This window comes from Sphaerodactylus townsendi, linkage group LG12 (genome assembly GCF_021028975.2).
Source record: "Sphaerodactylus townsendi isolate TG3544 linkage group LG12, MPM_Stown_v2.3, whole genome shotgun sequence".
Lineage (NCBI taxonomy): Eukaryota > Metazoa > Chordata > Lepidosauria > Squamata > Sphaerodactylidae > Sphaerodactylus > Sphaerodactylus townsendi.
In genome coordinates, this window is record NC_059436.1 from 23,315,361 (window position 1) to 23,330,187 (window position 14,827).

Genomic DNA, 14,827 nt, shown 5'->3' on the forward strand with positions numbered 1-14,827 from the left:
CCTGACCCATCCTTGTAGGGAGCATTTCTCTTGGGCTCAAGGCGAATGACAACTTAGCAGGTCAATACAAGTGACAGGTGGGCATTCAATGAACAATGAACTGGAATCAGGGCAGTAGAACCAAGCAGAAGCCTAACGACAGCTGAAGCAAAGCATAAGTCTTAACACGACATATTAAATGATGCAGAAAGTACATAGCAGGATCCAAGTTTCGGTGAGCCGGACACCGTAGTATAGACACAACCCCTTATCATTTATCCAAGCAACTCTGTGAATCAAGCAGTACCGCACAACTCTGTCGCCTGCACAGAAGAGCCCTCTTGAATAATTCCGTTTTGCACAGTGTGCTGGAAGCCAGGAGAAGGGAAACCGTCTGGACTGCCTCAGGCAGGCCATTCCAATAGGTGGGGAGGCCACAACGGAGAAGGCCCATTAAAGGGACAGTTACTGATTTTGCTCATTGGCAGGTTGGCACCTGCAGAAGCCCCTACTCTTGAGTCATTCTTGAACAACTGTGGGATCGTCTTCCTGTATGATTGCTTTTCTTTTCTGCAAGGAAGAGCCAGGGTGGAAAAAAATGTGGCATGAGAGGGTGTGGCTGTCAGAACAAAAGTTATATAACGCTCCTGGGATTTCCCACACAGCACACAGGCCAGAACTCGGCTTACAGTGAAGAAACCTAGCTGTTGCCCAGTCTGTGGAGCTGGTTTTCTTTCTGCAGTCAGCTACCTCATTCCTCTCTATTGGAAAAGGGGTTTCCCCATTCCATGCAATTTGGGATTTTTTTTAAACGAAGGAAACTCCCCAGATTGGGGCACAGCCAACGTGACTCTGGGTGGGGCCAAGTCCCACAGCCAAGACCTGGTTGATAAACACCTTGTTTCTATGTTTGCTTTGCAACTGCTCCCTTCTCAGCAGAGAACAACCACATTCCTCGCCTGGCTGGTTGTGGAACAGCGACAGAGGTCTGGGGGGGGGGATGGCACCCAGGGAAACACCTGCTCCTGACACCCCCCCTGCACCCCCCTGTGCCCCATTTACCTTAGCTTGCAGGAGCCTGAAGGAGCAACCTGGCAGGGCTGGACTGAGGGGTGCCTGGCTGCAGCCTGGTGGGGCTGAGGGGAGGGGTGTGGGGGATGATTCTCCTCCCCCCCCCCACATGACCAGCTGGCATGTACCTGGGAACATGTAACCCCACACGTCCCCATGAGCGCTCCACCCCTGCATGCCGGGCAAATGGAGCTGGCAGATGAAGTCACCTCCTCCTTCTGCATAAAAGTTTGGGGGAAAGTTGCAGGTGAGTGGGTGGGGGCAGGTTCCTTTGACTTCTGCAAATACCTCCCAGCTCTTCAGCCTGACCTTCCAAGTCCTCGTAGCCTCCTCCGCATTTTCCAATCACGCTCTATTGCGAGGCTGACATTGAATTGGGAGCAGCTGAGCAAAAAGCTCTCAACAAGACCCCGTAATGAAGAGGGGCAAACATCTGTGTGCACAAACGGAGAAATCTCTTGTACGGCATCTGAAAACAACGCTATACATGCCTAGGGTTGCCAACCCCCAGTTGGCACCTGGAGACCGCCCTTGATTACAACTGATCTTCAGGGGACCCAAATCAGTTTCCCTGAAGAAAATGGCTGCTTTGGACGGTGGACTCTCTGGCATTATATCTGCTGAGGTGTAAACCCCGCCCTCCACCAAAATCTCTAGGTATTTCCCAACCCAGAGCTGGTACCCCTATATATGGCTCAGCAGGGGACCTATGGTCAGACTCTCCTGTAGATTTAAAAAATGTGTTGTGTTTGTGTGTTTGTGGGTGGGTGGGTGGGTGGGATACAGGCTGGGGTAGGGAGGTAGGCATTAGCTGGCTCTGCATGCCATTTTTACTGCTATACTTCACTGGTTCTGAACCTCCGAGGGAAAACAGACAGGGAGACATATGGTGTTTGCTGGAGATGTGCATTGCTAGCCAAATTAGTCAAAATCTATCTGATCCAAACATGCCCTCATTGTTAACCTCAGAAAGGTAATGAAAACAAATGAAAGTACCTCTGCCTTGCAATAGACACGTGACCAACCCATATCCCAGTGTTACTGTGAATGTGGTAGAGGCTGAAACCCCCCTGCTGTGACCAAAGGCCACACCGTCCAGATTCCTGTGGTTGCCAGCTTCCAGGTGGGGCCTGCAGATCTCTTGCTTTTACAACCGATGTCTAGACGACAGAGAGCCGGTCCCCTGGAGAAAACGGCTGCTTTGGAGGCTTGCTGGCATTATACCCTTGCCATTATAGCCACTTCCAGCCATTTCCCAACTTGGAATTGGCAATTCTGATGCACAAACTGCTTCACAGAACAACTAAAGGGAGGCCCTGATTTTAGTCCTCAGGTATGTACCGTTTAAATTGCAGCAGGGAAAAAGGGACCGCAAAAGTGGAATGCAAGCAAATTCAATCCCACCCACCCCGCTTTATATCTGGGTCTTTGCATGAGCATAATTGTCTCTCCTGCTCGCAGAAAGCTCCCCTGTCAAGAAATACCCTTGCGGAACTGTAGTTCTTAGAATGCACTGATGGGGCGGAAAAAAGCGTTTGAGTTCGGTGGCCCCTTTTAAGACCAACAACATTTTGTTCTTGGTATAAGCTTTGGTGTGCACACACACTGTATCTGAAGAAGTGTGCATGCACCCAAATGCTTAGATCAAGAATAAAACTTAGTTGGTCTGAAAGGTGTCTCTGGACTCAAAACATTTTTCTGCTGCTTCAGACCAACACGACTCCCCTCCTCTCCCCCCACCCCGAATCTGATGTGACCACAGCAAAGGAATGTCTCTTGGAGACCTGGCCTTCTGTCCCCAAGACTGGCCCTGCCTGGGTGGCACCGTGACTGCTCTAAGGCAGTGGTGGGATCCAAAAATTTTAATCAGGTTCCGATGGTGGTGGGATTCAAACAGTGGCGCCGCCGCACACACGCACCTCCAGTCCCTATTGGGCAGGGAGGTTGCTTTAGTAACCCCTTCTTGGCACTCAGAAAAAATTAGTAACCACTTCTAGAGAAGTGGTGAGAACTGGTTGGATCCCACCTCTGCTCTAAGGTGATCCTCAGACTCCTTTGGCAGACAGTTAACAGACTCCTTTGGCAGACAGCTAATAGCTACTTTTGAGCCCTGCCCCTTGGCAAGATGCCCCACAGAGCAACCGGTTGATCAGCTGACCCGCCCTTTCTGTTTGAGAATCAGGAACTCTTTCCCGCCTGGTCCTGTCTTCGCCTCGCCAGATGGGGAGGAGCAGGAGGCAGAGAGGGGGCAGCCCGGTGGGTGGTTTGGGACATGATGGGCACGTTAACCAGGTTTAGCAAGGGAGATTTTGAAGAGGACTGGCTTCTGCTGGCCAGTGGAGGTTTCAGCCAGGTCTTCCAAGTGAGGCACAAAAGATGGAGAACAGTCTACGTGGTGAAATGCTTCCCTGGCCTTCAACAAGCTCCCACCTTGGACAGGTAATTTCTACTTGGTTGCTGTAGATCATACCTTCAGGAAGGGGACTTGTGTCAAACGCACGGTTACCAACTCCAGCCTAGGAAATTCCTGGAGATTTTGGGGCAGTGCCTGTGGAGGGAGGAATGTGGGGAATGGTATCACCTAGGGGTGGTGAAGTGTTTGCGCTCCGAAGCTGCCATTTCCTTCAGGATTCAGGAACTGATCTCTGAAGTCTGGAGATAAGTTATGATTGTGGGAGAATGCCAGACCTCCCCTGGAGGTTGGCAACTCTAGTGTCCCTTTCCAGCACTTCCTTGGGTGAGCTGAACTGATTGACGGCTGAGTGTGGCTGAAGGAAAGATCTTCAGCAGTAAGTAGATGCATCAGAGCAGGCCCACCTTCAAGGCTGGGAAGTGTGATGCCTGAAGCCAAATCCCTTGGCAACCTGGCATGAATTTGGCTGCTCCAACTGGTTGGGCAGGTTATGAAACAGAAAGCTGAACTAGCAGCCTTCAGGGAAACCAGAACAACAGAGGATCCAAACAACACAAACACACGGTTTCCTACACTCCACACATAGTTCCTCATCCTGAGAGACAGTTGGAGAGACAACAGGGCGTCGTGGTTAAGAGTGGTGGACTCTAATCTGCACAACCAGGTTGGATTCCCCACTCCTCCACATGAGTGGCAGACTCTTACCTGGTGATCCTGATGTGTTTCCGCACTCCTACATTCCTGCTGGGTGACCTTGGGCTAGTCACAGTTCTCTCCAAGCTCTCTCAGCCCCACCTGCCTCACAAGGTGTCTGTTGTGGGGAGGGGAAGGAAAAGGAGTTTGAAAGCTGCCTTGAAACTCCTTCCAGGAGAGAAACGTAGGGTTTAAATCCAAACTCTTCTTCGACTCAGTCAGCAATACACATATTTTGGGTGTCTGTTTTTGATATAAGGTGCCCAAACCAATCCGGTGGGGAAAAGGAGAAGGCCAGGGATGCAAATATGTTCCAGTGCTTTTTGGTTTGCCCCAAAGTTGAATACAGAATCACCAGCCAACATAATCACCAAATGCTTAGGGGGCCCTGAAGTCATCAAAGAGGTTGCTGGCAAAAGTCTCAGGGAAGATCTGGTCAAGGACGTTGGTTTGGGGCTGGCGACGTTTCATCCCCTCAAATTTCCCCTTGCAGAGCCACCCTAGACTTTCTCAATGAGGAGGCGGGTAAGATGGAGAAAGTCAAATTCCAGCACGTTGTGTCCGTCTACGGCCTCTGCGACAGCCCTGCGGGGATCGTGATGGAGCACATGGCTGGGGGCTCCTTGGAGAAGGCTCTTCCCACCCACCGAATGACGTGGCAGCTGAAATCCCGCATCATCCAGGAGACAAGCTTGGGCATGAATTTCCTGCACGGCCTGAACCCTCCTTTGCTCCACCTGAACTTAAAGCCAGGAAATATCCTCCTGGATACCCACATGCACGTCAAGGTGAGGGCTGCTTGAACAGCAAGAGGGATGTGCCTTAGCTCAGTGGCAGAACGCTGGTTTTGCAAGCCCAACATCCCACTGAAAGGATTTTAGTGAAAGGATTTCAAATAAACCAGCGAAGAATAAAGTTGCCAACCCTGAGTTGGGAAATTGGGAAGTTACTGCCTTGGCCCCTGCCTGGTGGAGAACTCTTCCTTCGGCCATCAGGGCCCTGTGGGACCTTGGACAGCTCCGCAGGGCCTGTAAAGCGGAGTTGTTGCACCGGGCTTTTGGGGAGGCTGGCCACTGATTTGCCATCCCCCGTGACCCCCTGCATAGCATCATAATTGGTTGTCTTTACTCGTTTCTTAGCCCCCTCCCAGGAGAACAGGAGGTCTTTTTTCCTCTGAGCTGCCACCTGTTGTTAGGCTTCTGTTGTTACAATGTTATGTTCTTAATGTCAGTTAATATATTTAATTTTAATATATTTTACTTTTTGTACACCATCCAGAGCCCTTCAGGGGTGGGCAGTATATTACATTTAATAAATAAATAAATTCCTGGAGATTTATGGGGTGGAGATGGGGAAAGTGTGGTTTGGGAAAGGGGGAGAGCTTAGAAGTGTTGAATGCGGTAGAGTCCAACTCTGGAGCCGCCATTTTCTCCAGAGGAGCTGATTACTGTTGTAATTCCAGGGTAATTTCCAGACACCACCTGGAGGTTGGCAACTTAGCTGGGAAAGAGTATCTGGTTACGTTACGGCCCAAGGAACATCATGGCTGAGAGAGGATCTGAACCCAGGTCTCTTCTGCCGTGGCTGACCTGACACTATGACTATTATACTTCAATGTGAGAAATGTCCAAGTGAAGTTTATAAGCAGAGAAAAACCTCCATTCATTTCTGATTTTTTTTAAAATTACGTTTTACAAATGATTTTCATTTCAATATGCATGTCCAAGATTTGATCATGCACATCAGTATTTGACTTTATTGATTTAAAATTTAACAAAAAAGTTTTGAAATATTTTATTCCTTGAATATAAACACTAATGTGCAATTGTTTATATTATGTATAGAATCAGATTTGTTTCCCTGCTCCTGCACATGAAGCCTGCTGGGTGACCTTGGGCCAGTCAGAGTTCTCGCCAAACTCTCTCAGCCCCACCTACCTCTCAGCATGTCTGTAAGGGGAGAGGAAGGGAAGGAGCTTGAAAGTCTCTTTGAGGCTCCTTACGGTAGAAAAAAACAGGGTGTAAATCCAAAATCCTAATCTTTTTCTTCTTCTAATGTTGACAATATAGCCGGATTCTACAAAATCCTCTTCTGCCTCCAGGATGCAGCAGAACCAGTTTCATACGGAGCATCCTCCTGGCCCACATATTCCTTGGCTCAAAACAAAGGACACCCCCAAATGCAGAAAAAGACAGCAGCCCAGCCCCCTGGCCCTGAAGATGCATTTGGGTCAGGTGCTCAATGAAAACACAGCAATGGGGCTGTCAGGAGAAGTTTGGGAATTAAAGCTGTGATTTCTTCCTGACCTCAGATTTCAGATTTTGGCTTGTTCAAGTGGATGGAGGTATCCAGCGGGTTGCCGTACATCGAGAGGTCAGCCCTGAGCAACTCCTTGGGCTACGTTGCCCCTGAGATGCTTCTGCAAAGCTCTGCACCACCGGGAATCAAGTGTGATGTCTACAGGTAAGGACCCTAGGAGGGGTCAAGGTTCAGGGGCGGAGCATTTGCTTGATATGCAGAGGGTCCCAAGTCCAATCCCAGTATCTCCAGTTGCAAAGATCAAACCGTGAGAGGTCTTTGCCAGAGACGCTGGAGAGCTGCTGCCAGTCTCAGCAGGCCTTGATGGACCAATGGCCCAGTTCAGTATATAGCAGCTGCATGAGATCATCTTGCTAGATGACTCTGAGAACCAGGGGTGTAACGAGGCAAACTGTAGCCCTGGGCAAAACCTGAGTTGGATCCCCCCGCCCCCCCGCATGGGCGGCCACTCCACCACGAGCAATTTTTTTTGCACCAGGATATTGGTGCTTGCAGGGGGTGTTTTTTTAGACATATCAGCACCAAAATTTCAGCGTATCATCAGGAGACTGTCCTTATGCTACCCCCCAAGTTTGGTGAGGTTTGGTTCAAGGAGTCCAAAGTTATGGACTCCCAAACCCAAACCTCACGAAGCTTGGGGGGGTAGCATAAGGACAGTCTCCTGATGATACTCTGAAATTTTGGTGCTGCTAGCCTAAAAACTGCGCCCCCTGCAGGCCAAAAATGGAAAACCACTAAAAATACCCCAAAACGAACCCTGCATTTTGATGCCCCCCACAAGGTGATGCCCCCCACAAGGTGATGCCCACCTTGCCCAATGGGCATTACGCCCCTGCTGAGAACCAGCGTGATGTAGTGGTTAAGAGTAGGTGGATTCTAATCTGGAGAATCGGGTTTGATTCTCAGTTTAACTGGTGAACCAGATGTGTTTCCGCACTCCTACATGCCAGCTGGGTGACCTTGGGCTAGTCACAGTTCTTCAGAGCTCTCTCTTCAGAGTCCCACCTACCTCACAAGGTGTCTGTTGTGGGGAGAGGAAGGGAAAGGAGCTTTTAAGTCATCTTGAGTCTCCTTACAAGAGAGAAAGGTGGGGTATAAATGCAAAATCCTCCTCCTCCTCCTCCTCCTCCTCCTCTGACTGGGCAGCAGACGTCCACAGGGGGCTGATCAGCTTCTCTGCAGTTACCCTGCCCTGCTTGCAATTCCTTGCTTGCATTCGTAGGATCGCATTTTACGCTTTCCAAACTCCAGCCTGCTTGAAATCCTTTGAGTACTGAGTATGTAAACATTCAGGCTTTTGTTTTTCTCTTCAAGCTTTGGGATTGTCATGTGGGAGGTTCTAACGCAGAAGAGAGCCTTCGCAGGTAATGCCGCCACAAACGCCTCCTCGTTCCAAAATACAGATCAAGCTTTTAAGGAGGGAGGAATTTGGCAGCCGAGGCTAACCTAGTCATGGGCAGCGAGAAGAAAAAGTTGCCGGGGTTCTCCCCAATGCTGGTACATTTTGTGTGTATTTATAAATATCAGGAACCAATCAAAGAATGACTCCAGGCTAGTGACTAAATATTCACCTGTGCTTACTGAAGTCGATGCCCTACCCTGCTTTTCCCGGGCCAGACTGATCCTCTGAAGCTAAGTGGAATCTCTCTCTCTCTCTCTCTCTCTCTCTCTCTCTCTCTCTCTCTCTCTCTCTCTCTCTCACACACACACACACACACACACACACACACACACACACACACACACACACACACACACACACGAGGCATTCCTGCCGTTCCTTCACTTAGGAGCTTCACAGAGTCCAAACCTGGACACTTCTTAGGAATCACAGGACATCTCCCCATTACAGTCTGTAGAATGAAAGTGCGCAGGTGTGACCATAGTTGTCCAGAGTGTGTGTGATAACTGTGTTCGTTCCAGTAGAAAGAACAGTCCCATGTACAGGAAAGCAGCTTGTCTCAGCTGACACTGATAGGGGACTAGTTTGCAGTCTTGGCACTACAAACTGGCATTCGGTGCTTTAACGTTTATTTTGAATTTATTGTCGAAAGCTTTCACGGCCGGAATCACTAGGGTGTTGTGGGTTTTCTGGGTTGTATGGCTGTGTTCCAGTAGCATTTTCTCCTGATGTTTCACCTGCATCTGTGGCTGGCATCTTCAGAGGATCTGATGGTAGTACAGCAAGTGGAATATACCTGTGGGAGAAAGAACCATTTGCACTGGTTAAAAGTGTTAAGGGTGCAGTGTGATTTGCCTGTGTCAAGTGGAATCCATCCATTTTAGCATTTGCATTTTGTTTGTATGATTTTAGCCTTTTGTGAGTAGAATGACTTTCATTTTTTTCTATTCCAGCAAGAAAAGGGGGGGGGGGGCTGGCTTTTATGACATTAAGAAAATAGAAAATGAGAATCAGGGACTATTCTAGAGCCCCATTTGAGAAACCTTTGCGGTCTTGCAGGTTTGCAAATGAAAACATATTGCAGCTATTCAAAGTGGAGTCTCTTTTACAGGGGTTAGCATGGAAACTGTTATTGTGGGCGTGGCCGCAGGTAAGCATCCCTGCCTGGATCTCATTGGGGATGACTGCCCAGGAGAGTGCCTCCAAATGGTCAATGTGATGAAGAGATGCTGGGACCAGCAGCCCAAGAGGAGGCCAAATTTCACAGGTTTGGTACCCTAAGAGATTTCTTTGGAAAGTTGTCCTCCACTAGGGTTGGTGATTTAGTAAAGCTGAAACACTGAACGCCCCAGAAATGAAGGAAATACACATTTTGGGTTGGATAATAAACTTGAGCACTGATACAAAATATCAGTAAGTTTCAGGTTCAGGTATTTTTAATTGGGAATTTTTCAGTAAACCTGAACAAAGCAGATAAGAATCAACTTTATTCGGCTATTACCAAAACTATTTGAGTTAAAAAACAAACCTGAAATTCGTCATCCTGTTTTCCAATTTTAGGGGGCTTCAGAAATGCCCCCCCCCCCCCCCAGGGCTTGAGATTTTATATCGGTGCTCAGGCTTATTATCAACCCCAAATGTGTATTACCATCAGCCAGAAACCTGGATTTGGTCATCTGTGGTGGTCCAGGTAATTCAGTTAAGATAATTGTCCTTTAAATCATTTCAGGGGAGCCATGTTGGTCTGCTTTAGAGGAATTAGAATCCAGTCCAGTAACACCTTGGAGATCAAGAAGATCATGAAGAGTTCGGATTTACACCCCGCCTTTTTCTCCTGTGAGGAGACTCAAGGTGGCTTCCAAACTCCTTTCCCTTCCTCTCCCCACAACAGACACCCTGTGAGGTGGGTGGGGCTGAGAGAGTTCCAAAGAACTGTGACTGGCCCAAGGTCACCCAGCAGGCTTCATGTGTAGAAGTGAGGAAACGAATCCAATCCACCAGATAATCATGTGGAGGAGTGGGGAATCAAACCTGGTTCCCCAGATTAGAGTCCACCACTTTAAAGTCCACCACTTCCACTACATACCACCAGATTAGAGACCACCACCACCACTACACCACACTGGCTGTCCAGCTGACTCTCAGGGTATGAGATTTCAAGACTCAAAGCTTCCTTTGTCAGAAGTTGACACCCCCAACATCTTCTTGGTCTCTTAGGTGCTACTGCCCTTTAAATGTTGTTCAGAAGGATGTAGGAATGGATCTTGTAAACCTCTCTGTTGTAACAGTGTTTCCTACTTGCTTAGATATCTCAGCAGAGCTGGACATATTACTGTCCTTAATCCAAAGCCCTGTGGTGAACTTGAAGAAGGAGCACCTCTCCAGAAAGACGTCACTAAGGCCCAGCTTCTCTGGAAGTGGAGAGGTAAGAAGAAGCCACACTGTTTTAGACATCCTGAAATGAGCTCAAGAACTTCTTCCCCTTAGGATCTGAATGCCAGCCATTGGCATTACCCATTCAGAAGACCAGCACTGCAAGGTCAGCTGTGAGATTCAAGGTTCTAAGACAAAGATGCCCAACTTGGTGCTCTTGGGAGCCTTGGCCCACAGCAACCCTTTTGCTGGCACACGCCAAGTGCTTTTAGAAAGTGGGTGGGGCTTTTGCCAAGCACAGCTTCTGATTGGCCATTGGAAGTTTGATTGGCTGTGTAGATTTTTTAAGGACATTGCTTTGGCAGCAGCTGCCTCCACAGTGCGAGGATCTTCACCGTGTGACTGAACGTTAGCTGCAGCAGCCATTATGTGCCTTCCTCTGCCTCCTGTGGTAGCTATTTTGTGGCAGCCAGTTTGTGGCTGCCATGTCAAGATTTCAAAAGTGCACACAAGCTCAAAAGGTGGGGACCGCTTTTCTGAGGGGCATCTGCCTTGGGAGAGCATTATGCACACAATTCATTTATTACTGCTGACAGTATCCATGTTCTTTTGCCTGTTCAGAGCAACAAAGATGGATGTCCCCTCTCTCAGGGAATGAGCAGCCTTGGTGAGTGCCATTATTTTTGAACCATCTCAGGCCATTCAGCAGACTTAAAAGGTGTTGGGGAAGGGATTGGGCCATGTTGGACAGTTGACTGTTTGGAGACACAGCAGGTGGGCAGAAGAATTTAATTGGCATCTTCCTCAGCCCAAACAAAACTTGAAAACTGGGCTCACTAAAAGAAGGCGGGGCCAATTAAAAGGAATTCCTCCATCACCTGTTAGTTGACTGAAATGGACAGGATACCTTGACAGAATCAGGTTCTGTGCGTGGAGGTGGGTGGGGTGGCATCAACTGGCAAGGGTCCAGAAGTCCATCTATGGTCGGAATGGTGACCCACAAGGAGAGGAAGCATTTGCAGAGAGGAAGCTGGAGCTGACCAGAGAGTGGGCAAAGCGTGAAGCACAGTTCTGGTGAGAGAAGGTTCAGAGCGGAGTGCTCAAAGCCCAGAACTAGCAATCTCAGATGAATTGGGGATGTGGTTACCACCTTTTAACAGGACGGCTGTACAAACAGGTTGACCTTTGGGGGCAGCTGTATTTGTATGACGGAAGAGCCAAGGGAAGGGATCTTCATTGCTGACCAGGTCAGCAGCGTAACTCTCTGGATTGGAGAAGGGGGAGGCCCTGAAGTGCCAGAGAGAACTAGCTTGCTTGCTTGCTTGCTTGCTTGCTTGCTTGCTTGCTTGCTTGCTTGCTTGCTTGCTTGCTTGCTTGCTTGCTTGCTTGCTTCATTCATTCATTCATTCATTCATTCATTCATTCATTCATTCATTCATTCATTCATTCATTCATTCATTCATTCATTCATTCATTCATTCATTCATTCATTCATTCATTCATTCATTCATTCATTCATTCATTCATTCATTCATTAGATTTTAAACCGCCCATCCCCGAAGGGCTCTGGGTGGTGTACAGGAGGCCTGCAACAACAATACATAATAACATTAAACACAGCAGGCTAAAACAACATTGTACACATAAAAACAAAGGTAATTTAAAACAATTTACAAATTTATAACCATAAAACACAGCAGCAGCAATAATATATGGCGCAGATGAAAGGAGAACCGTTGGCCAGCCAATTCTGTCAAGTCCCCCAAACCTCCTTGCCGCACTTGTTCAGCACAGACCCTTTGCTTTTTTCCCCCCAGCTGGTGAAAAGGACAAGGATCTCTTCCACAGCTCCCTTCAGAATGTGGTTGAAAACCTGGAATCCTTCGTCATATCTGAAGAAGCCACTGAGAACAGGCCAGATTTCCTTCACTGCCTGGTGGCTGACGGGAATCTGGAGCAAGTGGCCGTCCTTTTGAGGCAGGGAGCTGATGTGAACGGGAAAACCCCCTGCGGGTACACTGCTCTCATCTTGGCTGTCCAGAAGAGGTCTCTGGAGATGGTCTCTCTCCTCCTTCAGCATGGTGCAGATCCCAGCACGCCTGACAACGATGGCTGGACGCCTCTTCACTTTGTCACTCAGAACGGGGATGACAGAATCGCCCGCCTGCTGCTTGACCACAAGGCTGAGGTGGATGCCCAAGAACTGGATGGGTGGACGCCCCTGCACTTGGCGTCCCAGAACAACTTTGAAAGTGTAGTCCGCCTCCTCCTCTCACGCCAAGCTGACCCAAACATCCAGGAGAGCGAAGGACGGACGGCTTTGCATGTAGCTGCTTATTACGGGCAAGTCAAGCTTGCTAAGATGCTGACCAGTCAAGGGGCAGATGTGGAAAAGAGGCAGAAGAACCACCGAACCGCACTTCACGTTGCTGTAGAGAAAGGGAAGTTCAGGGTGGTCCAGAGCCTCCTGAAGAACAGAGCTGCAGTTAACTGCCTGGACCAAAATCTTTGCACCCCTTTGCATCTGGCTGTATTAAAAGGGAAATACCTCACCTGTGAAATGCTGATACGATACGGAGCCAATGTGGATCTCTCAACAGACAAGGGATGGACCCCTTTGCATCTGGCATCCTTGAAGGGTCATGTGGAAATCATCAGCCTCCTGGTTGGCAACTATGCCCAGGTGAATGCCCGGGGCAGCCTGGGTTGGACGCCTCTGCACTTGGCAATGCGCTATAGCGAAGAGCACGTTGCCTCTGAGCTGTTGAGGCAAGGAGCGGACCCAAATGCTGCTGAGAACTCAGCCTGGACTCCTCTGCATTTGGCGGTGCAGCGCGGCTCCTTGCCCGGCACTGTGAGTCTCCTGGAGTACAAGGCAGACGTCAACAGCAAGAACAAGTCGGGTTGGACGCCCGCCCACCTTGCAGTCCTCAAAGGGAACCTGCCTATGATACAGACTTTGCTCCAAGCTGGTGCTCTCCTGGAGATGGAGGACGACACAGGTTGTACGCTCCTCCAACTTGCCATGAGGAGTCAGAAGCAAAACATTGTGGACTTTCTGCAAGGCCAGAAATCTTCAGAAGCTGATTCAATGAGCCCTGAGGTGTGAACAGAAGACCTTGAGAAACAAACTAGTAAGGCGTTGGTTGCCTCATCCAGGACATGGCTTCGTGTGGGATGGGGGGGCTCAGCCCATGAGAATTCACACAGGCGGCCATTTCATGTCCTGTCCCAGTTCCTCCACATGACCAAGCTAGGAACAGAGCCATTGGTCCTTCATTCATAGGCGTAATGGAGAGGAGGGCGGGAAGAGGGGGAGACAACCCCTGGTTGGCTGAGTGAGTGCCTTTGTGAGGGGTGGTAAAAGGAACATTTTGGGTGGCAGAAGGAACAAGAATCAAAAGTTCCAGGAACCTTTACATCAGTGACAATAGGTCAGTATTATTATCCCCCCGTGTTCTGGATGAACAAATGAGGTTTTTATATACAGTAAAGCATTCAGTTGCTCCCTTTGACCTGTTCTGGTGACTGGAAGCAGCAAAGCAGTCAACCCCCAAAAAACTGGTTAAAGTGCAAAAACATCACAATCAACTAAACACAACGCCCTAAACCCCGCCTGTACAATGATGCCAAACAGTGAACAGACATGAGTATCTATTAAATCATATGAACATTTAAAGTAAACAGAGGCATGGTGAAACTGGCAATAAGCATAAATTCCCAATATGCAACCAGAGAGTCTCGAAGTCAGGAAGGTACAGCAGTCCAAAGGGTGTCATGCAAAAGAATCCAAACCGAACAAGAGCATTGCCAGGAGTGGGTCTCTTGTCTGGATTGGATTTTTTTTTTTTGCACAGCGCATTTGGGACTGTTATACCTTCCTGACTTAGAGACTCTCTAGGACAGTGATGGCTAACCTATGGCACGGGTGCCAGAGGTGGCACTCGGAGCCCTCTCTGTGGGCACGCACACACAGTGTTCATCATGTGGGGGGTGGAAAATCACGCCCCCCCCCACACACATCTAGGCTGGCCTGGGCCACTGAGCACAACATGCGCACACCGCGGTGGGCAGGGAGGACTTGGCTGGCGGGCCTGGTGCCTGTGCTCCTAGCAGCTACTGCCCGGGGTGTGTGTGTGTGTGCAGAGTAGGCAGAGATACTACAGAGGCACAGAGCGGTGCATGCAGGACTTGCTGGAGGCTAGAGCAGACTGGCCCCTGCTCGAGCGAGTTGGGGGGGAGGAAGAGGGAGCCAAACATTTTTTTCTAAATGAAAACCTCAGCCTTCACGTTAAATTGCCAGGTTGGCACTTTGCGATAAATAAGTGGGGTTTGGGTTGCAATTTGGGCACTCGGTCTTAAAAAGGTTCACCATCACTGCTCTAGGAGAATAAGAACTAGGAGAATAAGAAAATGGATATCATCCAGAAAAGTGTGAACCCTTTTTAATTGGAATAATAATTAAGAATTAATTAAGAATGAGGGAGCAAGTGATAATTCTTTCACTGTGTTTATATTTAGTGCAAAGGAAATCGGGAGCCCCCCCCCTTTCCTTGATATTGTATAGTTTTTGTGTA

At 48.8% G+C, this 14,827-nt stretch overlaps 1 protein-coding gene across 1 annotated transcript; it reads left to right on the plus strand.

The window, feature by feature from the left end:
- Nucleotides 1-3,270: 3,270 nt before the first annotated feature.
- On the plus strand, nt 3,271-14,114 carry ANKK1 (ankyrin repeat and kinase domain containing 1). The gene is made up of 8 exons (XM_048513064.1): nt 3,271-3,489; nt 4,650-4,944; nt 6,468-6,619; nt 7,790-7,839; nt 8,989-9,144; nt 10,184-10,302; nt 10,872-10,917; nt 12,068-14,114. Exons 1-8 carry the CDS (start codon nt 3,323-3,325, stop codon nt 13,357-13,359), a joined length of 2,277 nt encoding a protein of 758 aa, XP_048369021.1. The 5' UTR covers nt 3,271-3,322; the 3' UTR covers nt 13,360-14,114.
- Nucleotides 14,115-14,827: the final 713 nt, after the last annotated feature.

Excerpts from the sequence above, each read along its gene's own strand:
- ANKK1 (XM_048513064.1), top strand. The coding sequence starts at position 3,323 with ATGATGGGCACGTTAACCAGGTTTAGCAAGGGAGATTTTGAAGAGGAC. Across the intron at positions 10,303-10,871 it reads GCTTCTCTGGAAGTGGAGAG|AGCAACAAAGATGGATGTCC; the intron begins GTAAGAAGAAGC and ends TTGCCTGTTCAG. Across the intron at positions 10,918-12,067 it reads TCAGGGAATGAGCAGCCTTG|CTGGTGAAAAGGACAAGGAT; the intron begins GTGAGTGCCATT and ends TTTTCCCCCCAG.